Source organism: Scomber scombrus, chromosome 11, assembly GCF_963691925.1.
Source record: "Scomber scombrus chromosome 11, fScoSco1.1, whole genome shotgun sequence".
Taxonomy (NCBI): Eukaryota; Metazoa; Chordata; class Actinopteri; order Scombriformes; family Scombridae; genus Scomber; species Scomber scombrus.
This window is the reverse complement of record NC_084980.1, coordinates 24,978,549-25,002,912: the sequence shown is the minus strand read 5'-3', so window position 1 is coordinate 25,002,912 and position 24,364 is coordinate 24,978,549. Positions and strand designations below refer to the sequence as shown.

The following is a 24,364-nucleotide window of genomic DNA, read 5'->3' as shown; positions in this document are numbered from 1 at the left end:
GACTTGATGTTTCAGTTATGATCCCTCAGATAAGTCTCGGAAATGGAACGCACCAATATATATAAAACTACAACTTGTTTTTTCCCTCTTTTTGTTTCTGCACATATGAAACCAACGAGATTTAACATATTACTTAATGAGCTTTATAGGTGCTGGTTGGCAGATTTAGTTAACTCCGACAGGCTAGCCGCTCGCCTCTGTTTCCAGTTGTTATGCAAAGCTAAGCTAACTGGCTCTAGTTTCATATTAACTGAACGGATATGAGAGTGCCAGTTCACAATGTGTTTGGTCCTTTAAAACCGTTAACGTCGGTTGGCAAAGCGTTTTTCGGTTGCTGTGGTGCTGACTTCAGCGTACAGGCTGCCACAGTTTTGGGGAAATGTGTATTGCGGCACTTCTTCAAATGGGAGTTTCACACTGTATCATAGTAACTGTGTTTTTTCTTTGACTGCTATGTTGTGATAGTTGGTTTGATAACTTAAAGGACAAGTTCACAATATTTCAAGTCTGTCCTAAAACAACAGTCAGGAGCCTAAATGAACACTCACATACATTAAGTTGTTTTTACTGTAATCATTCTTCCTGTTCATACTGACCATTAGAAGATCCCTTCATTAATGCACCTACAACGGAGGACAAAACCCAAAGTCCTCCATCTCTGTAAAAATGTATTTAAAAGTTTATGTGAAGCTAATATGAAGCTTCAGTCATCCAAATGAGTCAAATCAAGTATATATCTTTCAACGTTACAGTCTTTTTAGTGCCAAAGTCCCTCTTTTTGTAACTATACTTCCACCACAGCTCAAGGAAACACAAAGAGGGAATTTGATGCTAAAGAGACTGTAAATGTGTCAGATATCCACTTGATATGACTAACTCAGACTGCTGAAGCCTCATATAACCTTCACATGAACTCTTAAATGACTGCGGCTGGACACACTGTGGATTTTGTCCTCCATCACTTACATTGAAAATGCATTTAAAGAGACTGTTTTAACAGCTACTATAGACAGGAGGAACGATTACAGCGAGGAAAACCCTGTTTAGTGTTCATTTGGGCACCTGAGTGTTATTATAAGACAAACTTGAAAAACTATGAACCTGTCCTTTATATCTTTCTTGTGGGTTATAAAAGTTTAACACTAAATCACTGGAATACCCCTTTAACTCATCTGTCATAGGCACTGAAACCTGAAAACACTTTGCCTCTCTCCGCAACTGAAATATAAACTTCAAACTTCTGGAAACTGTTTTCTTCTCAGGTCAAGTTTATGAGATAATCAGACATGCATGAAAATAAAGATGACTACCCGATGTTCATTTCTGTCCATAAATACTGCAGATTGTTTCTACAGGGATCCTTTAACCGTGCAGTGAATCACTCTAATGTTACTTGTCTGTGTTATCCATTACAGATCCTGTTGTCCAGTAAAAACACTGCAGTGCAAGACAGGGATAATGTTTTAAACTAATCTTTTAAAATGTCTCTCTGTGGAGCTCGTCTTTTTTCAAGAAAATTCTAGGCAGCAGCACAGTAATCATACATCGTGGATCAGATTATGGCATTTAAAAAAAAGTATTATGGGAACATGAACACAAATAGTGATTGTAGTATCAGTATAGTATTAATATCACGCTAAAATGGACACTTTTCATAGTAGTGCCTTGTTAAACCATGACAGTACGAAATATCCACATATCAAGATCTTGTAACTGGAGGAGCTAAATGGAATTAAAACATTATTAATTTTAATGATTTAATTCATTTTAAACCACTGTTTTGAAATGCTTTTAACATTCAGAACACTCACAACAACTATTGGCATCAGTCACTTATGAGCAAGTAGCTTGATATGTAAAATGAACTAAATATCAAATTATCTTTAACATATAAACATATAAAACTTAGTAGGTAAGAAATATTATAGAATACGTATTACAACAAGGATAGTATGGGTTTTAGCATAAGTATCTGTATGTGTGGGAGTATATTAGTGCCAATAAATTAGGATTAGGAGGCCATTAATGTGATGAAATGTTCACTTAAATTACACAGAACATATTTTCTCGTTCATCTGTCGTGGTACTTAGCCATGCAAATAGTTTCCTTTTTATTTACACAGCTTTTTAAGATATTATTTACAAAATTTCCAACTGCTACCCTGAAATATCTGATTCCACTTGAAGTGAACAGAATAGTTTACATGATGGTCACGGCTCATAGATTTAACTGGAACGACCTTCTATGGAAGAAATTGTCCCTACGTAGACTGTTGTAATGTGACGTCTGTGGATTATCCGGAGCAATGGGGATCCTGATTCTGGAAACATTAGTCTGCAGGCAGAAATCTTGGCTCCAAAGATCTCAAAACCTGCTCAAACTGGTTCAAACATGGAATTTATATGCATTGGTGAAAAGTAACTAAGTACATTTACTCAAGTACTTAATTACAATTGTGAGGTACTTGCACTTCGCAAATGTATTTCATTCATTAAGATTTATCTGCTGACCCTTTAGAGGTATGCGACCCCTAGGTTGGGACCCACTGGACTAAACTAGCTAACTGTATATAAAGTAGTGTAAACTAGCTCCACCTCCAGCAGCTACAACAGTAACATGCTGCTCTAACACTGATGCTTCACTATTAATAATCTAATGATGTCATATATAATAATATATCAGTCAGAGGGACCAAACCACTACTTTTACTGTAATACTGAATACTACATCACTCATAATACTGCAGTACTTTTACTGTAATACTGCATACTACATCACTCATAATACTGCAGTACTTTTACAGTAATACTGCATACTACATCACTCATAATACTGCAGTACTTTTACTGTAATACTGCATACTACATCGCTCATAATACTGCAGTACTTTTACTGTAATACTGCATACTACATCACTCATAATACAGCAGTACTTTTACTGTAATACTGCATACTACATCACTCATAATACTGCAGTACTTTTACTGTAATACTGCATACTACATCGCTCATAATACTGCAGTACTTTTACTGTAATACTGCATACTACATCACTCATATTACTGCAGTACTTTTACTGTAATACTGCATACTACATCAGTCATAATACTGCAGTACTTTTACTGTAATACTGCATACTACATCGCTCATAATACTGCAGTACTTTTACTGTAATACTGCATACTACATCACTCATAATACTGCAGTACTTTTACTGTAATACTGCATACTACATCGCTCATAATACTGCAGTACTTTTACTGTAATACTGCATACTACATCACTCATAATACTGCAGTACTTTTACGGTAAAACTGCATACTACATCATTCATAATACTGCAGTACTTTTACTGTAATACTGCATACTACATCACTCATAATACTGCAATACTTTTACTGTAATACTGCATACTACATTACTCATAATACTGCAGTACTTTTACTGTAATACTGCATACTACATCACTCATAATACTGCAGTACATTTACTGTAATACTGCATACTACATCACTCATATTACTGCAGTACTTTTACTGTAATACTGCATACTACATCACTCATAATACTGCAGTACTTTTACTGCAATACTTTAACTACATCATAATAAAAAGTATTAGTGTTCACATCATTATTAATACTAGCATTAGTTTAGGTAAGTTTACTAGTGGTAGCATAATATTAGAGGCTTAGAAGCAGTAAACAGAAGCTGTAACTAGTATTGTTCTGGTAAAACAGAGTCTGTATGCTTTAAATTGTATTAAGTGACATTACCAGGAAGCAGCTGACTCTGCATTGCTTTCACATAACTCAGTGACCCTATAGATAGCTTGTCTAGTGGGACTGACTGACGCTAGGTTTCACATAATGGTCTTTCTATTATCACACAGGCCCCTTAATGAGCTTGTGAAGGCATTTCCATTAAGGGTCCATTTGGCTGCTGATGTGTGAACCTGTATGTGTCAGTCAGGCTGAGTCACAGTGAGCTCACTCTGATGCCTGAGATAATATCTCCCCCTGGTGACCCTCTGAGTCACTTCATGTAACAAGACGTTGATAAAGGTTTACCCGACATTCCTAGATAACATTACAAGATATGATGATGTAATTGAACATGTGTTGGGCATATTCAGGCAGGATGAAGCCTGTTTTTAATTACTAAGCAGTCCGATTCATGAATCTGAAAAAAGCTTTTTAAGATGTATTTCCCAAAGCAGTAAAACCCTGAAAGGTTTACAGTTTACAGTTTTTCAAGTCTGTCTTAAAACAACAATCAGGTGTCCAAATGAAAAGTAAAACAGGTTTTTCTTCCTGTAATCATTCCTCCTGTTCATACTGACCATTAGAAGATACCTTCATAATGTGCTTACAATGGAAGTGATGGAGGCCAAAATCCACAGTCCTCCTTCTGTGCAAATCTTTATTTAAAAGTTGATCTAAGCTAATATGAAGCTTCAGTTGTCCAAATGAACCAAATCAAGTAGATATGTTTCAATGTTACAGCCTTTTTAGTGCCAAAGTCCCTCTTTTTGTTACTATACTTCCACCACAGCTCAACAGGGAAACACAAAGAACACGAATTTGATGCTAAAAAGATTGTAAATGTGTCAGATATCCACTTGATATGACTAACTCAGACTGTTGAAGCTTCATATAAACTATTTTTGCACAAAATGACTGTGTGGACACTGAATTTTATCCCCCATCACTTACATTTAAGCACACTTAAAGGGGATCTTTTAATAGTCAATATGAACAGGAGGAATGATTACAGTGAGGAAAGCCTTTTGCAGTGTTCATATGGACACCTGACTGAAAAATTGTAAACCTGTCCTTTAATGTAAATTCACACTGATGAAATTTCAGTTGGACATTTGGCAGCTTAAGTGAGACAGAACTTAGTTTGTCTGTTCATATGCTGGTTAACTTTTCTGTACACATAACCAAATTACAAATAATAATAATAATAATAATAATAATAATAATAATAACAAAGGTTATGGGTTTTTCAAAATCACGTTGAGAGACAATGGAAAAAAATATAATCAAACACATGTGACCACACTTGACATTACTTTCTTTTTTTTTCATTGGTAGAGCTGAGTTATAACATTAGAGGTCTGCATCTAAAATTAAAACTAATAGTTTTGAATGTTGCACACTGTAAAAGTGTTAAAAATGTCCTAAAACCAAATTGGAGACACCAAACTCTTTTTGCACTGAATATAAACAAACGAAATAAAACATAATTTGCAGCTCTTCAGGGGGAATGTATTCACCATTTTGGTCAGAATCTTGTACGTGGAGCCACGTTCACCTCTCATGAACTCTCCATGTGTAACTATCTTTCCTGAGCCGTGGCCAGAGAGAAAAGTAGGAGTTGGAACTGGAAAAGTCAATGTCAGGAAGAAATTACGGCTTCAGATTCCAGGAGTAAGTTCATCTTAAAAGATGTTCAAAGCTCTATACACCAATGCCAAACTACTATATCTATCCCTTACCATTAGGCTTTTTTTGGTCTCAAGCTCTCAACATGCCCATTTATGGCTGTGTCGAACCATATAGACCCATAAAACTGTCAAGAAAACTTATAACGCTGCTTTAGCGTCTTTTTGTTAGGATGTTGCATTTTTATTGCCTTTTCTGTTTTGCGACTTTTCTCTGTCTTTCTCGTAGCCGCGCTGTTTTTAGTGGAGAAAGTGCACACAAGCAGAAAATAAGACCTGTGAAGTTTTACAGTGAAGTGAATGATAACTCAAACAGTTGCTGATTTAGAGGCGCTCTGGTCTTGAGTTTCCCCCCCCAGGTGGCACTGTTCCTCCAAGATGAACCCTGCTCTGCTTTAAGAAGGTCTAACAAACTATCTTTCATTCAAACCTTTCAAACGAATGAAACAGTCACAGCTCGGTCACCTTTACACAGGTCCGCCACAGGCTCAACATCTGCTGAGATAAGATAAACTTTTAGCAACTAAGCGATCACTCAGGCCATTTTTTAAAATTATTTTTTGTTAACAGCCTTTTTAGCCAGTTTCTCTGCTAATAAGTCATTTTATTGAACTACTATGCATAAATCTGACAGTGCAAGGGGGGAAAAAATGAAATAATTACTGCTATTTGGCTACACAGGATCTTAAATCCTGTCACCATTACTCAAAAAGTTTCCATCACATCCAGGAACTGAGTGGAGAAGTGTGCTCTTACTGCTGGATGGATGACGTTTCTACGAGTGAAATCTTAAAATAAAGACACTTTCAGGAAATCATTGCACCACTTGAAACAAAGACACCTGCGTATTTAAGAGAGATTGTAGAAAATACATCCTTCTTCATCACTTGTTTAAATGTGATTAAGTCTAGCGTGGATTCAACTTGTTAGTGTTGGTTTTTGCAAAGAAAAGACTTTGAATCCAAATGGTTTCATGTATAATTTATATTGAAAACATGTTAAAAACATTTGTTTCCCTTTATAAAACCATACAGTTACCTGTGGTCATAATTACAACAGTGTCCTGGTAATCAAATTCCTCTTTCAAGATGCATCTGAAGTGCGGTTTTTTTTTGGGATAGAAAGACGCTGAGCTGCACTGAGCTCAGTTCGGCTGGTTGTCCATGTGTGAGCCCGACTGGTAAGACTGGATGTCCTCCCCGATGTACTCCGTCACTGTGGAGGGAGGAAGAAGAGAAAAAAATTCACAATCCTGTCAATTGTAACGTATTCAACTTGTTAGTTTCTTCAGCTTTTGAATCACAAGAAACAGAAGGATTACTTACTTAATCTATCTTTTAGTGGATTACTTATAGCAACAATAACTGCAGCATCTAAAAAACTAATTTCCTCTTACACAGAGATATAATATCCTGATAGAAATATATATATATTTTTTTTTTTACAGTAAATAAAGGTAGCTGATTAGTTCAGAGGTCCAAGGAAAGAAAAAATATGCATATACTTTATTAAATGATTAAAGCAACATTAATTAGGTTTGTTTTTGGCCTCTTGAGGGCAAAAATCTGCAACATTAGCATTTTCTTGTTACTTGCGACCTGTTTTGACCTGTTCTACAAACTCCTGAGAAATATATCTGGGTCTTAAGCTGCTTAATAATATATGTTCACAAGTGATTCTCCAACTTTGGCTACAGTTTGGAGCTGGGCGGGTAGTTTACAGCAGGTCTTTTTTAAAGCTTTCTCACAGAAAGTTGCTGCCTGCTGCGACTGGAAATGAGGTTGATGAGAGAGGTTGAAAGAAAACGATAAAAGAAGCTGAAAGAAGTCTTAAATCTCCACAGAGCTGAGGGGGGCATGTGTGGTCAAAACTTATGAGATATCCAGTATACTGATGAATATTTGCACGACATCCAAGTACAAATTATATTTATTATCACTCTGAGGAACATTACAATCAGAGTAAAGACTGCCAAATGGAAATCCAAGTTATCGGGCATTAGCCGTGGTTATTAATGCTCATATTGAGGCTTGTAAAACATTTCCTAATGGATCACAGCTGTGTTGATAGACAGATCTCTCAGGCAATCACTGGCACATGCTCTTCCTCCCTTTCAGCTCCGCCCAGCCTTCAACCAATTGACCAAACTTGCATTTTTTGACATCAATAACTGGCTAAGATGGTGGAGAGTGTAAACCCAAATTACAGGCTTAAAACTGACATCCATTAACTTCAAGTAAGTCTAAACTCTGACCGCAATGACGGAGCGTCTACTGTTGTATTTCCTGTAGTTGCAGAAGATAGTAGTGAGTAAAGTGTAAAGCAGTTAATATAACCTAAGTAACTTCACTTTATTAATAAGGTTTATATCACCTTTATATGATTCATACCTGACCTGACCAAATTGATGACTACTTCTTAATAGAGCATCTTAACCATGGGAAATAAGAGATGCTAATCATATGTATATCATTAAACTTTCATATTCTAGCTTTAAAATGTGACTTCATCACAGACCGACTCTCCTTATCAATAGCTTGGCAAATTCAACCATTCATTCAACCATCTTCCATCCACCCATTCATCCCACTTCTGCATCTATCAATACAAACATACTGTACTAAAAAACATAGAAAAAATGAGTTTATTGTTATTCATTTGTCTCTATGTCCTGTACCTGTCTGTAATGCAGCCACCTGATTAATCATCAATAACTTAGCAAAAGATTTTAATACATTTGTTGCACTAATTTAAAAGAAAACCAAAGAATCCCACACATTGTCCACCACTTGAACACAACATTTCGGTTCTCAGACCTCCATCAGGAAAGATTCATAAAGACAAAAAGCACCAAAGAAAAAACAACATGCATATGAAGTCTGTCTGCTGTTACCCAAAGTATAACGATGAAGGTCTGAGGACTGAAACTTTGTGTTATTTAAGAGTTCAAGTGACGACAGCCTTCAGGATTCTTTGACTTTATGGTGTTACGGTGATCAATACGTGCAGCTCACCTTCTTCAAATGTAATGTGGTGCATAGAAGCAGAGTTGGTAAACTCCAGGGGGCACTCTTGAATCTTCGCATCCCTCTCTCCCACATGTCCCATCCCCAGCATCCTTCCCTGAGGGTCCCAGCCCTCGTAATGGGAGTAGGGTGCTGGACAGATGTCCTGATAGGGGTTCTGGTTGGAGGGAGGGGACGGACACATCTCCTGAGGATAGGCAGAGTACTGTGGGTAAGGGGAGGTGGGGATCGGGGGGAGAGGGGAGGTGGAGATGGGACTGCCGGCTGGGAACGGGCTGAGAGAGGAGGAGTGGGAAGGAGAGGGTGAGGAGGAGAGGTAAGGTGAGTCCAGCCATGGGGAAGGGGAAGGGGAGGGAGGCTGCGGGACGCGGGGGTACAGAGGGGGTAGGAGCTCGGTGAAGCCCAGCTCCAGGTTCTCAAAGCTGGGGTGACTTTCGGACAGGGCTGCCCTGGACCCGCCGGGCTCCTCCGACGCAGAATCAGGTTTAGAGCAGTACTCCTCCTGGTAGCCGATGGTCGGGCACGGAGGGGAGTAGGTGGAGGGGTAAGGGGGCAGGTGGAAGCCCAGGCCTCTCTCGTCCGCCATGGGGTCCCCTCTCACGTGGAAGCCCCTGTCCATTCTGGGTTGACCTCCCACAGGACACACAGTCCCCCCATCGAGAGGCAGCACCTGGGGCCGGGACAGCAGCGGGTCCTCCTCTTTAAACATAACTGCAGGGAGAATAAAGTCAGTGCAGTATAATGCAGTATAACGAAGTAGTTGAGGATTACTTGTAGAACGTGGGGGGAAAAAAACCCATATTAGTCTGAATAAGCTGTTCGTCGCTAGAGGGAGGGGTGGACTGGCATTGCCAAATATGGACTTGTGCAATATTGCCTTTGAAATGGTTAAACTAAGCAAACACTAGTCAGGGAGTGGTCCACATCTGGGTTGGATGGAGATAGAGGGGTCGCTTCCCTTTACCTCCCCTTTTAGATTTACAGATGCTCTGTCTCAAAAAACCATCACAGTCCACTCCTAAATGAGATATTAGTCCATTACTTCAACACTCATGGGAGACTGTTACTCATCTAAAATAGGGAGGAAACAGTATGTTGGAGGGCATGGCACATTAGGAGGTTTAGTCACAGTTGCTGATCATTTTTGGGGAAGTTTACTACTCCTATCAATTTTAATACAGGACAGAAGGAAAAAGTTTCTAAAGCTTTCCGATATAAATGGCAGCAAATGGTAAAGGGCAAAGGGGACCAGGACATAGAATATTGTCCATAACTTGGGTTTAAAAAGCTTGGCCTTATTCAAAGCAATGAACATTGAAATGTAATATTTCTATGGGCACCTTTCTACATCTCATGTGAGACTTTTCTCTGCCTTCTTGGAGATAAATCTATTCTACCAGCTGGACTTACAAAGGCAGAGTTTGGGTTAACTCTTGCTGAGCAGCCAGGATTACACTAAAGAACTGAAAATATACAATCACATCGTGTTATAAAGACTGTATCAAACTCATGATGGTTACAGCCACAAACGAGTTCAGGCTAGACAAACTAAAAGACTGTGTGGTAGCTTCCTCAGATTTATTAGTGTTTAGGAGCATTAGATAGTAATATGTAATAATAATAATAATAATATCATGCGGTGCTTCTGCGTTTGCTTTCATTTTCTATTTTTGTTCTGTATGTGTTTGTGTACTTTATTACCTGAAGAGGACTATGTGGAGCATATGTTTTGTACTGTAATGTGTTAATGGGTTTGAGAAAAAATAAAACATTTAAATGGCAAAACAAGAGTAAACATTGAGGATAAATTTGAAAAAAGGCGGATCAATGTAACATAAAAGAAGATTCATATCATGAACAAAAGCTTCCAATTAGTTTCCTTTTTCATTCACATTTTTCTGTCATTTTACAAAGAAATCAAAAATAATCAACAGATTAATCAAAGATGAAAATGTGAGTTGCAGCCTTGAAATAAAGTAAATTTGATAGGAAAACTTTTGCATGTGCATAAGTACAATTTACAGTTTCAGTGATTCAAACAGTGATTTAAGTCAAATCAGACTAACTCACTGCAGCTACCCATACTGAAAAATGTTATAAAATAATATGTTTTGCATTTAAATCTCTGCAGAATATCAGGAATAAAACAGTAGGAATAAATATTCCACGACAGAAGCACCATAGAAGAGACTACAGAGACAGAACGGAGGGATCGGACACTCACTGGGCAGATATTTGAAGCAGTGGGTGCTGCTCCTTTTTCTCTTCCCGTTGGAGACGTAAAGACTGACGGAAACGGGCCGACTGACGGACATGTCGCTGTAGGCGGGAACCCTCACACACAGCAAACACTGGAAGGAATAGCAGGCATTAAAAGTTTGTTTCGTTGCTTCATCTGTATCTGCTGACTTAAAGGTCAGTTTGGATTTTGGGACATTCTTGGAAAGCTCTCACATATAAACACACACAAACACACGCAGCCACCCACACACACACACACACACACACACGTATACACACACACAGTTACCTCATTACTGTTGTCACGGTCGACATGAGCCTCCTCCTCCCAATGTAATTTACCATCTAATAGATAAGAAGACGAGGTGGAATCAGGCACGAGCACACATACAGTTTAATTCATGTAAGTCGCTCCCACTAGGACAGAAGTGCAGCCAAAAGTTAAAGCTTTTAAATATCATGGCAGGCGTGAGATTTTTAAATAAACTGCTGCGTTTAAATCATAAATTTAAATATGTGAAATACTATTATTTTTCCAGCTTAACATTAATAAAAAATGTTCTCTCAAACCAAGACTATGAATTTGTTAATGTTAATTCATTTAATGCAAACAAATCTACCAAAATTTGATCTAAAATTGGAAAATGTGTCTTTTATTTATGTTTCATCTGTGCTTTTTAAATACATAAGCTTATATCTTTTACTTGCCATTTGCACATGCACCTCTTTAACGTATGGGCTCAGTGCTGCTAAATATACATGATCTATTGTTCCTGTGCATCATATAGCTGGGTGGCTGCCGATTTTAATCTAGAAAACACTAAAAATATTATTATTATTAATTATCCTGAAAACCCAATTTAACAGCACATTTATTTAGATAGTTCTTATATGCAGGTTGCAGACATCATCTTACCAATTCCGTTAAATACCTTTACCCTGTTTTTAAAATCTGTCATAATTGGCCTGAATATACATTCCTTGCTTATTTATTATAAACTCACTTGTGTACCCAAGTGCCAGTTTTTTCTCTGAATGACTGACTGCTGTTAAATCACTTCTATGAACAGATCAGCACAGACTGTTGATTTGCATTTAAACTTTGAATTCTTACAACTGATATAGTGAATAAAAAAGTGAAAGAGCTCAAACACTGACTTTGAGTTATGAATGGAGTGGCTTGAATTATAATAATAATAATAATTATTATTATAACTATTATTCAACTGAGGTTAAATCATATCTGAAGTCTCTGTTTGTACAGCAGAAAAAGATTTACTCCAGTGATGTTTGAAAGCCTGTTCTGGACCTTCAGAACATACTTTTTAGCCAGATATCTACTCATCCATCTACATATTAGAGACAAAAAGATCAGAAAATAACATAGGAGAGGATTGTGTCTCCTCTGTGGACATTTACCTGTCCCTCTCTCCATTAAAAGGACTCTGGAGATCGGCAGAAAGTTGTTGCCGCTCAGCAGGAGCTCTTCTCCTCCTTCCACCGAACAGGAAGTGAGGCTGACAGACTCGATGACGGGCAGCTCCTGTGCCGAACGCTGAGCTGAGGCAGGGAGGAAAAGAGTCAAATTAAAGATGAGCTTCAGTATAATTAAATTTAAAACCAATGAGTGTCAAATTTGAAAATGCACACTGCTAAATTAACACTTTTACTTGCTGCTTTGTTAAGTTTTATGTGTATCTGACTCCATAAAACATCTGATCGACCACTCACAGCATTCGATGGGCAGGGACGCAACCTGCAGAGCCAGGACCCGACTAAGAGGTGCAACAGGAGGCGCTAGAGGGAGATGGGTACGAAAGACCAAACGGACTCGTGTGTTTTTCCTCCCAACGTCTGTTTCGCCTTTCCTCAGCTCGATGTCTGAGTTCCTCAACTTCAGGATCCCGGCGCAGTCGATGCTACAAAGGAAGGTTTGATTAGCATGTTTCTGCACCCTGCTTCACATTCATACAGTTATTATGTTACTGTTGCATTTCAGTATCTGTTGATTGTTGTTTCCTTATATTTTTCAACATTATAATCCTTATTGGCCACATAGAGCTGTACTGCAACTATCCTTCTAACTGCAGTAAAAGGCTGAATTACACACACAAATATAACATTTTTGTCCTGTGGGCCTGCAAAGGGAACATTTGCTCTGTTTGTCTTCCACTCACAGTGCCGTCATGTTGTTCTCAGGGTTGAGGGGGATGTCCAGCAGCTTGGTCCCCGCCTGGACGCTCTCATGACTGGCGGTGCCCACCATCTTCCCTGTCACCCTGAGAGAGGAAAAACCTTTGATAGACTGGCAGTCTGTCTGAGGTGAACCCTGCCGCTCCTCTCACACAGTGCGTGCTGGGATAGGCTTCAGACATCCGGAGCTCTTCACAGGATAAATTGCCAACTTTTGGGGTTCACAGATATTCAAATTTAAGGCTGCAACTTACCATGATTTTCTATTATATATAATAATTAATCTGCTCATTGTCTTCTTAATTGATTGTTTTGTCTGTAACATGTCAGAAAATTTCTTAGAGCCCATGATGATGTCTTCAAATGTCTTATTTTGCCCAATAATCTGTCCAAAGATAATAAATCTGTAAACTGCAGGTTTTTGCGTAAGAAAATGATTGGAATGATTATTCGATAATCTAAATAGTTGTTGATTAATGTCATGTTGATCTACTAATTGATTAATCGACACAGATTTGTTGCTTTTATGATATATATCATTAAATGAATGCCTTTAGGTTCTGAATTATTCATGGCATTATATTTAAAAGCACCATCACTTTACTTTTAATACCTAAAACTTTTGCACAGTACTGTAAAATATATTGAATAAATAATATTTTTTTAATTTAAATTGTATTTTCTTTTTGCTGCTTTGATTACACTTTGACTTAGCGTGGAAACACTGACAATAATATCCATACATCCAACCATGACAAGATGAAATGCATGCCATTTAGTGAGGACATTGTCAAAACAACTAAAATACTTTGGAATATACTGCTGATATCCCAAAATGCCCTAAAATATAGGAGTTGAGTTTTACAGTAGAATAAAATAAGTCATACAGTAGCTACATGTAAAGTCTTCTATCTGTATCTGTATCTGGAAGTTAAATTAAGGGACTTCTTTTACTGTAAAGTGCTTTAAAATATTAAATGTTTTAAATGACATTAAACTACATTAAGCTGATGTTCACATACAGAAAAGTCTAGATGCAGTAAATCTCTTCGTCCAACACAAGAAGCAGCAGTGAAAGCCGCAGTGATCAGATGATGTGTCTCATGTTGTTTATCTTGATTATTAATGCATGACAGAGATAATGCAGATACTTGATAATAAGTCTGTTTTTTAATATGAATAAAATGTAGTACCTGTGTATCTGATAGAAAGGATGTGGCCTGATGGATCGATCGTCAGCTGTTCCGACGAAAACCTGAAGCGAGAGCGGCTTCCTCTCTGTGTATCCACACAGCTGCACAGAGAGACACAGAGTGAGGGACGAACTCAAACTGTGACGAGGTCGACAGCAGTGAGCCACAACGTGTGTCCAAACACTTTGATCCAGTGTGATGAAAACACAACATTCAAACTAAATGTCTACCTCACTTTGATTATAAATTACATTTTAGATAAAATATAGCAGAGCTCTTATTATAGAAGCAGAAGAAGAAAGTCATGAAGGTCTGCAGGTTTGGATTTCACCTTAACGACAGGATGCCCTGATGGTGTAGCCTTGACGGCTCCTCGGCTCCCCTCCGTCTCGTAGTGGGCTCTGTGGTGTGGACGGGGCTGCACCTCAATTCGCAGCTCGTACTGGTCGAACTGGGACGGCAGCGGCCAGTCGAGTGGCGGCAAGGCATTAGACCTAAAAGTGTATGGGATCAGTAAAAGATTATAGTTGCATTCAGGGCTGGGCAATGTATCGATGTATTGATACTCCTGGTTGTGGATAGTTTCATTTGTGGCAAAATAGATACCAAGATAAAAGCTCTATTGACATTTGGCAAAGCAGGATTACACATTTGGATGATGCGACACAGTTAATAAAATAGTTTTCTTCATTTTGGACTCTATGCCTCTGTCTGTTCTCTCAAATATCTGCACTAGGTAACTAGTCAGGTAAAGGTACCAAAGTTCAACTCTACACACAAATAAAGTTATGAAAACTTTAAAAAATCAGAAGAAGTAATGGAAAGTGTTTTGTTATTTCTTTTGTAACTTTCACCTATCACTAGTAGCGAGTTTCAGACTGCGATTTTTTACTGTATATTATCGTATATGTGGTGTCGTGTGTCCTTGCCTGAACAGAGGACTGTGGGCGCTGGCTCGGGTCCTGCCCCAGGCCAGAGCAGGGGGCACAGAGAGGTAGTCCATGCCCAGCGAGGGGGGCTCTCTCCTGGTCTGCTGCGTCTCTGGCAGCGGGCAGGGGGAGCTGTGGCCTGGAGCCTGCTCCTGATCCACCTCCCTTGAAGATAACTGGTAGACAAAAATGTGGCTATTACACTGCAGTGCAAAGTAATAAAATGTTATATTGCAATTATCTCTCATATCATAAAACCATAGAAAGCATCTTTACCTGCTCTAATGACGTCTTCCTGGTTTTCTGAGGGATGCTGAGCTCACAGCTGCTGGGCAGAGCTTGTAACTGAGGGGAGGAGTCTCCGCCCTCCAGGTTGCACCCCTGCAGTTCATCCGAGTAACTGCCCCTCCGTGAAGTACAGGGGGAAGCCAGAGGGGAGTTTCTACGCTTCTTACCCCCTGGCGAAGTAGGCCTCGAGGATGGCGAGAGCCCGAAATTGATTGTGGCCTCGTTGAGCTCCTCTTCCTCCACCAACAGGGAGTCGCAGCTGGAGGCTGGGCTGAGCCAGCCGCGGGAGGACGGGCTGGAGGCGGGGCTGGGGCTGAGGGAGCCGGGGCATCTGTCACGATAGGAAAAGGGGTCCAGCAGGGGGAGGTAGAGGCGCTCGCGGTCCCACCCACCTCCGCCCCCCATGTCCCAGTAACTGGAAATGGTGGTTGATGGGTCATCTTCAGGTGAGATGGTGGTTATCTGAATGCTCGGACACTCGACCACACGAGACTCTGAAACCTGGAGGGAAGATGAGAGTGACAGACTTCATCTTCTGAGCTTTGGCTTAGTGTTCAAGTACAGCTGACAACTAATAAAAATAAGTCATTTAATTGATCAGTTTATCAAGGAAAGCATTTTTAGTTTACAGCTGTTCAAAGATGAATATTGGCTGTTTTTTCATAGTAAACATGGTACATTTGGTTGCACTACTGATCACTGTCAGACAAAACAAGTTATTTGAAGACATAACGTTGGGCTCTGATAAACTGTGATTGGCACATTTCGATAAAATAATTGATCAACTAAACTAAAATATTTATTGGCTGTAGTTAATTTTCTGTGGTTTGAGGGAAAAAAAATCTGGATTTCTACCTTTCAGGCAGCCATTCATCTGAAACATACTGAATACACTTTAGAAAATATATCACAATGAGCATTTAGCTGCATGCCTTTATATTTTCTCAGTTACATTATAATAATGTGGTCATGCATGTTAGTGCTTATATGAAACAGACTTGTACTTGACTGAGCAACTGAACAGAGACTGTCAAACTAATTTTCACTTTGTCAATGGTTGCTTATTTTTAGTCTAACCTGGGGATGTAATGATTTTCAGCAGCTAAATGTACAAACACAAACCCAACACATCGCCTTGTGACAATAAGGTGATATGTAAAAAAAAAATTTAAAAAAATAAAGTGAATAGAAGTTCACTGTAATATATGATGTCAAGCACGTCCCTGCATGTTGATTTTTATGTGGTATGAACTGAAACTATTGACTGTCTGAAAGGTAAGAAATCTATCCAGAGCCCTCTTCTAGGCTATATGTTTCTGTTTAAAGTAATGTGCATCTGAGTAGAAATGAGTTAGTGCTGAAATAGACACATTTTTATTCAAGAGCTCCTAACCAGTGTTCTTGACTATCTGGAATAACTCTTAATGCATGCTTGCTTAAACATTTGAGATGCTCATATGGAGAAAATGAGGTGGAACAAAGGTGGAAAACGATGTTCAAACCTAGTGCTTTTGTAGGTCTTGTAAACAAGCTGATGTACCTGTACAGAGCGTGCCGGCAGGCTCTCATAGGTCCCACTGAACTCTCTGACTGGGGCCCTTCGTGGAGGCGGGGAATGCATCCCAGCCCGCTGATTGGCTGAGGGTGGTGGGCTAGGGATGCTGATTGAGTGGCCAACATGAGTGGCAGCCAGGTGGTTGTCTGTAACTGATAGAAGAAAAAAGAAGATCAGACTTAATGAGATAAAACATGATACTGGCACCAGATACAGTATATATGAAACTGTTTTCATAGATAACTGGAGCTTTGGAAGTTCAGAAAACACATAGACCAGCTGTTTCTATCCATCAGTAAGTTTATATGTAAAGTCATTCTTCGTAATTACTAACTACTAACTCTTTCTTTCTTCTTACTAATTACTAACTAGATTCAAACTTGTAATTTACTGAATCAGGTCGCACCATTCAAACATCTCAGAGAAATGTCTTGGCTAGTAAACATTCAGTAGTGTGTAAATCGGTTGCTAGGAAACATTTGTCACACTGTCCAATAAGAATGGGCCAACTATGTAAACAGGAAGTCACTGTCAGCGTCACAAACTATAACATAGCTTCCAAAAATAACTTTTAGGGACAGTGTTTGCCTCTTGAACTGCAGAGGACTTTGGCACTAAAAGGGATGTAATACTGAATTATATATCTACTTGACTTGACTAATGTGGACAGCTGAAGCTTGTAATAGCTTTAGATAAGCTTTTAAATACATTTTTACACAAAACTTTTTTAATGGGATTATTTGATAGCTATTATGAACAGGAGGAATGATTACAGCAAGCAAATCCTCCTTCAACAGCCATTTTGGGCACCTGAAGAATTGCAAACCTATCCTTCAACGTCCACCCCCCTTTAATGCTGAAACCGCATGATGACAACTAACTTTTAAAATCTACTCTCATTGCATGTCTGGCACGAGAAAGACTCATTAGATGTCAATCAAAATATTGTAAACACACTTTGTGGTAAGTAAAAAATCCATTTTTTTTTTAACATTAACATGCCTACATCATTCATTACACATCAATTGTCCTTGATTTACTGGGCTGAAATTGTTACCATATGGGAAACTCGTGTTATTGTAAGCGTTCCCCTGGAAGTGCACAGTTATTGTCTTTAGAAACAAGTGCTGCATTTTTGTCACTTTCATTCAAAGAAGTTGTTTGGGAAAAAGCTTATTTGCCATCTTGCCAAAACTTAGATGAAAAGATTGATATTATTAACGTCTGTAGAGTGAATATGAAGCTACAGCCTGAAACCACTTAGCTTAGCTTAGCATGAAGACTGAAAATAGGGGGGAAATACCTTGTCTGCTCTATCCAAAAGCAACAAAAAAAATCCACATATCAGCCCTTTTAAAGCTCATGAATTGACATGTTATTGATTGTTTTGTTTAATCTGCACAAAAACTAGAGTATAAAAAGGATATTCTGTGGTTTTACAGAGGGTTATGTGCCAAACTATTTCTTGTCCAGATGCAGTGACTCTTTTGCCAAACAACTACTGGAGACTCCAGGTAGGTTTTGTGCACTCTGTCCAACTCTTCAAACACTTTCACCTGATGAAAATCTGACTTGGATGGAAGCATTGTCTATTCGAATACATTTTGTAGCTTGGAGTCAGTGTGCAGGCGCTCATTTTTTCATTGATGCAAGCTTCTGATAGAACCAGGCTATCGGTTTCCTGCTGTTTCTAGTCTTTATGCTAAGTTAAGCTGTTGAGAAAGAGATTTACCTGGTGGTGATAGACTTATAATCAGCATTGTGTGAACTTGTATGTGTATGTGAAAGTCCCGCACTCTAGCTTTAAATGATATGCTCCTAAAATCTGCTCAGGAACATGACTATATACTGAATACCAGATTAATTTGTAAGCAAAATTTAGAGTTAAATAGACGATAAAGCAGCGTATACTTTAGGGCATGGCTATGCTGGGATTGACAGGTTGCTACCACAGCAACAGTGTTGTAAATATATTTTGTATTAAGCCTGTTTTTCACTAGCCAATATTAGCATCAGCATTAGTGATATCAAACGTAACCATAGACTGTCAATGCACCTTGCTAATCAAGCTAGCAGCTAAGACTAAGGGTAGACTCCACCCTTTCATCTAAACATGGTCACTTCTGGCTCCATTAAGGCGAACAGGGCTGGGTATCGGTACTCGATACATGTAAGGTATCGATGGAAATAAATCGATACCAAGTAGTATTGAAACGTCTCCTTTCAAACAACACCTGCAATCGATCCTTTTTGCACCCAGAAACAGAAAATACGATTATTTGTATGGACTCGCTCACAGCCAATCGACGCAAGCATTCTTCGATTTAATGCAACATGTGATTGGCCCACGGCTACAGCAGCTACGACCCGTCTGTGGTGGTCAAGTCACGGTGAATTTGAGTTAGCGCACTTAGCAGTTCAGCAGCTAAGATGCCACCTAAACGCTCTAAAGTGTGGCTAAACTACACGCCTGTTACACCGGATAAAAGCAAACGCACAGAATGTGTAATGTGTATCGAATGAAGTACTCAATTGGTATCGGTATCACTTTAAGGGTACTTGGATTTGTAACGGTATCATCATTTTTTAAATGATACCGAGCCCTAATGGCGACAGTCAAAATACCGACCTCAAGGCTTCAAAACAGGAGTCCACGGTCATGGTGGCTACATTTTACAGTCTTTAAAATGAAACCCCAGATTGGCTAATGGTTAATAAAATCAAAGCGATGTAACAAATACATTTACTAATTCAAACTTAACACACACTGTACTGGGGTCATTTATACTTAACATTGATTATTTATAGTTACTGCATTTATCTAAAACATTAAAAAAATAGCCTTAAACTTGACTCAAACCTTTTAACAACAGCACCATACAGTCTACACCCAGAACTTGGTGTAATGTATTGTAAGTATTTTTAAGCTTTTTCTTATCTTTACAGCATCTTGGGTTACAATTACATTATGAAAAGTGCTGTACAGATAAAACTTAAACCTACATAAAAACGAACATCTGGAAAATGTTGCAATGTCCATGTCTGATGGTAACCATGCAACATATAAATTAAAAACCCTTCTAGCGTTTCATACACAGTCCAGCCATATATTCGGTTTTGACGTAGTTTTGTTTCCATGCATTTACTATGAATAACTAGGCTTTTTTTTCTCCATGCATCAGTCACAGATTGTTCAGTCAAGGGTAAAATGGGAATTTGAACCACATCACGAACGTTTACATTTGGTTACGTCACTGATCCGAATCTCATACCGCTAAAAATCACAAACCTGACTCTACTGCTGATCATAACAACCATGAAAATGACTTTAGATGATTTAGAGCATGGCTGCATTTCACTTCTTTTTTTGTTTTAATTACAGAAAACGCTCTTGACAAAACGTCTTGGACTTTGTCAAACAAGCGTCCACCAAATGAGGACACGACCCCTCAGCGCCACAGTCCTCACCACAACACTTCCCCAGCATGGTGTGGTCGGCCTCCACACAAAGCCAAACAGTAGTTAGTCTCTAACGAGCGAGGCTCCAACCGATCATTGTTGCTCTGCAGTGGCGGCGGGCCATACAGGCAATTTTTGGGCAAAGCAGACACACAACAGCAACTGCCAACAAATTAAGAGACTCGGGGTGAAAAATCTCTTCAAATGTTTCCTGGCAACAAAAATATTTCCAAGTGATTAAAGCTGCAGTGCTGAGGCAACTCTTCTACTTGGTGGATTTTTCACATGAAACAATGATTTAAATGTTTGTGTACAGAGCAGCAGAGGAGTTTATGAGCCACGAACACTTACCTAACACTTAGTGAACGCAATAGGTTTGTCATTTTCTTTTGTGTAGCCTCTGTCTACTTTATCTTGTATCCTGAGTTGAGAAAAACAAAAAGTGATGTTTTGATCCACGGAGTCAAGACCCACATAAAGGCTCACAAAATTAATCTAAAGTTAGTCGATAGGAAAGCTTCTTTTTTTCTTCTTCTTTTTTTGCTCCATTTGTTGCCAATTTTACATCTTAAAACTATCGAAAAATGTTCTTGAGATTTCTGAACATAGCAGCAGAGGAGTTTATTACTACCAAGATTTACCTGCCTGTTATTGAGCACAATCAGCGTCTCTTTTTCATTTTGGGAAGCCTCATCGGAAGTTGAGCAGATCAAAAAAATAATAAATTATTCTGTGTCCTAAATTGAACCTCACAAAAAGTGATGTTTTGACTCTGGGGATCAAGAGATGATTAACAGTATCGGAAAACAAAAGAAACGTATTTCTGCTGTTAAACTGTTTCCTGTTCTCAAATTTTGCTCTATTTGTTGCCTTTTTCTTGTAAATTGTAGGTGAATTTGATCTCTTCAGGCCTCTTATTACCAACATGTATCAAACTGTTACTGAGCACAGTCCAGCTTGTCTTTTTCTGTTTTGGGAAGCCTCATCTGAAGTCTAACAGGTCTAAAATAGGAATGATTCTGTGTCCTGAGTTGAACCTTTCAGGGGTCAGGCTCCTCACAAAGCCCTCTTAGATAAATCTGAGATGTTGTTAGATAATTAACAGATAGCAAAACTAAAAAAAAGTGACATTTCTTCTACAAAATCATGTTTATTCTTTCAGACTGTTGTGATTTAATTGATATTTCTCATGTTTAGGCCTATGAACGTCATCCAGATAAATCAACTCGCTGTTTGGTTGAACTAGTCAGAAGTAACAGCATTGAGCAGCAAGAGTTGCTGCAAGTTGACATGCAAGTCCAAAAAGTTGGAAAGCATAGATGTTTACACGGAGAGATCTGGAGAGCTTGGGGCAAAAAAAAAAAATCCTGAACATCAGTAGTGACGTGAGAGTGTCAGAAGAGCTAAAACAAAACTCGAGCCAAAGTCTGCGTGCATCTCCGAGAAGCGAAAATCAGTCACCTAGAATGAAAAATTACTCTCTTGTTTGTCCTGTAGTTCACTTTCATGCCTTGGGTGTGGTAATACAACTGTATGCCAGTGTAGGCGGGAAACAAACGAGAGAATGGATGTGAGGTGTGTGTTTGTATGTGTGTGTGTGTGTATGTGTGTGTTTGGAGTGAAAAAAGTAGTGGAGATGGAGGCAGAGTGAAAATGGGAGGGAGGTGTGTATGTGGTGCGTGTTCAGTACACAGAGGTTGAGGTTCCTTCCCAGATGGCAGCTGTTAACTCTACTCACACGCACAGCTGATTAGAAACACATTGAGTCTGGGGCTGCACGCACACACGCACAAACACACACACAAACACACAAATGCACTAAACAGGAATACAGTACAATATGAACACACATAGAGAGAGAGAGAGGGAGATAGACATGCATACCACACACAAGACAAACACACAATAAAAATATACTCATGCTCACATGCTTACAGAAAGAGGCACGCATACACACACGCACACACACTGCACATAAACACAGGCATGCAGATGAAGGCCCTCATCACAGCACACATACACACACACACACACAGTCATGTTTCCATCACTTCAGAGGACATTACATTGACTTAAATTCATTTCCTGGAGCCTTATCCTAACCCTAACCATAACCACTACATGTCTAACCCAAACTTTACTCTAACCTTAACATAACCCTAAACTAACTTAAACTTAAAAACCCAAGTCACTTCACCCTAAAATTATTGGTTGTCGTGAAAATGATTTATGTTTAAGTGGGCTTCCTTTTTTTCTTCCTCCCCACCAACAACATGACTGTGTAAGTAGATTTACACAGTCCCCAAAACATGAGGAATACCTGGACCACACACACACACACACACACACACACGCACACACACATATTAAAAAAAAAGTTCCCATGCATTAGAGGCCAAACTGTCAGACCTCCTGTATCAAGTGGGTCTCCTCAACTTTTCAACACATCACAACTATCCAAGAGCTGACTCTAACCCAGGCTGCTGCTGCTGTTGCCGGAGTCCAGGTGCAGCAAGGCGACTTCACTTTCCTCCCCGGGTCCGGAGCTCTCCGGCTCGGCTGTGCGCACCGGGGACGGTCCCTGGCTCTGCCTCGGCGGGTCCTCCTCAAACACCAACTTGAACTCAAACTCTCCCTCCTCCCAGCCGGTGCCCGTCGCAGCCCCCATCTCCCCTCCGGACAGGATACAAGATTAGACTGATACAATCTTATCTCCCTGCGTCGACTTCAATGTCCCCTCGGTGCGCCTTAAGAATCGAGAGAAACTTTTTTGGCTGCGTCCTATGTGCGTGCCATTGCGCAAATATTCCTTCTCTTTGCGTTTTTTTGGGGGGGTGTAATTTAAGCAACTTTTCCACGCTGCTTCCACACGATGAGGATTTCTTCTTGCTCGGATCAAGTCTACAACTTTTTTTTCTTTTTTTCAGACTTGATGCCTTATTATAAATCTTTGCTGAGGAGCTCTTAAAGTCTTTACCGAAACATATTTCCCAAATACCGTCGGGTCTTTCATTCTAGCTCCATCGTCATCCCCAGTTTTCTACTTCTTATTCCTCTTCTTCTTCTTTCCCCCCCGTTCAAGACTGAGAGAGAGAGAGCGAGGGAGAGAAGAGAAGAAAAAAAAGTTTATCAAATATTTTTGTCGTCCTTTACCCTTAATTGCCTTTGGGTGGGTTTCCCAGCTCCAGTTGTTCCGTTACTCATTCCCCATAGGGCCTTCTCCCTGTCACTCATGAATCCCCCCTTTCCTCCCCCTCCTCCTCCTCTCCCTCCTCCTCCTCCTCACTCACTCACTCACTCTGGAGGTTTCTCTCTCTTTAGTCAGACTCACTTCACATCTACTTAATACACCAAAACATATAATCCAACTGTGCAAATGTGGCTTTTCTTTTACTTTTATATCATCCAGATACTCTTTTTTTAATGCTCTTTACACTAAGATTCCCGAGCATCCTAAGTATTCATAATTGTTGGACACATTTAAGCATCCCCCCTCCAAAACCCCCCAATATGATTATCATTCCACTCATGGCAAGCTGCTCACTGTCTCCAAAACCTGCCATTGTAGTCCGGCTGCAGGGCCACCGGGGCTGTGATGTCAGTCAGTGTGTCAGCTAGTGAACATAAGAGGGCCTATTTCCTGTGGCGATGAACACGACAACCCCCCCTTTTTTGGCTGTCACTCTTCCTTCTCCACCCCCTTTTCTTCTTTTTTTTTCTCTCTTTTTTTCTTTACCCCACTCCTCCTTCCTCTTTCCTCTCTTCTCCCCACCGACTCCTCGTCCCTCCTCTCTCTCTCTCTCCCCCTCTCTCTCTCTCTCTCAAATCTTACCCTCCCTCCCCTTTTCCTCTCCACCAAAAAGATCTGTTTCTCATTATCCTCTGTAGTCTGCTCTCTGTCTGAGTCAGGAGACGAAAAACTTAAATAAACACTCGCTCTCTCTCTCTGGCTCTTGCTGCCCCAAGACCAGCTCCTTATTCCTCCCCCCTTACTCCCCCTCCTCTCTCTCTTCGTCTCTCCCCTCTGTCCTC

At 39.6% G+C, this 24,364-nt stretch overlaps 1 protein-coding gene across 1 annotated transcript; it reads right to left on the bottom strand.

Moving 5' to 3' along the window:
- Positions 1-6,529: 6,529 nt before the first annotated feature.
- On the bottom strand, positions 6,530-23,000 carry nfatc4 (nuclear factor of activated T cells 4). The gene is made up of 13 exons (XM_062428727.1): positions 22,808-23,000; positions 16,859-17,025; positions 15,307-15,819; positions 15,031-15,206; positions 14,433-14,595; positions 14,102-14,202; positions 12,893-12,994; positions 12,447-12,634; positions 12,135-12,275; positions 11,005-11,060; positions 10,699-10,825; positions 8,463-9,185; positions 6,530-6,663 (listed from the first exon to the last, which is right to left on the bottom strand). The coding sequence occupies exons 1-13, from the start codon at positions 22,998-23,000 to the stop codon at positions 6,593-6,595; spliced, it is 2,721 nt and encodes a 906-aa protein (XP_062284711.1). The 3' UTR covers positions 6,530-6,592.
- Positions 23,001-24,364: the final 1,364 nt, after the last annotated feature.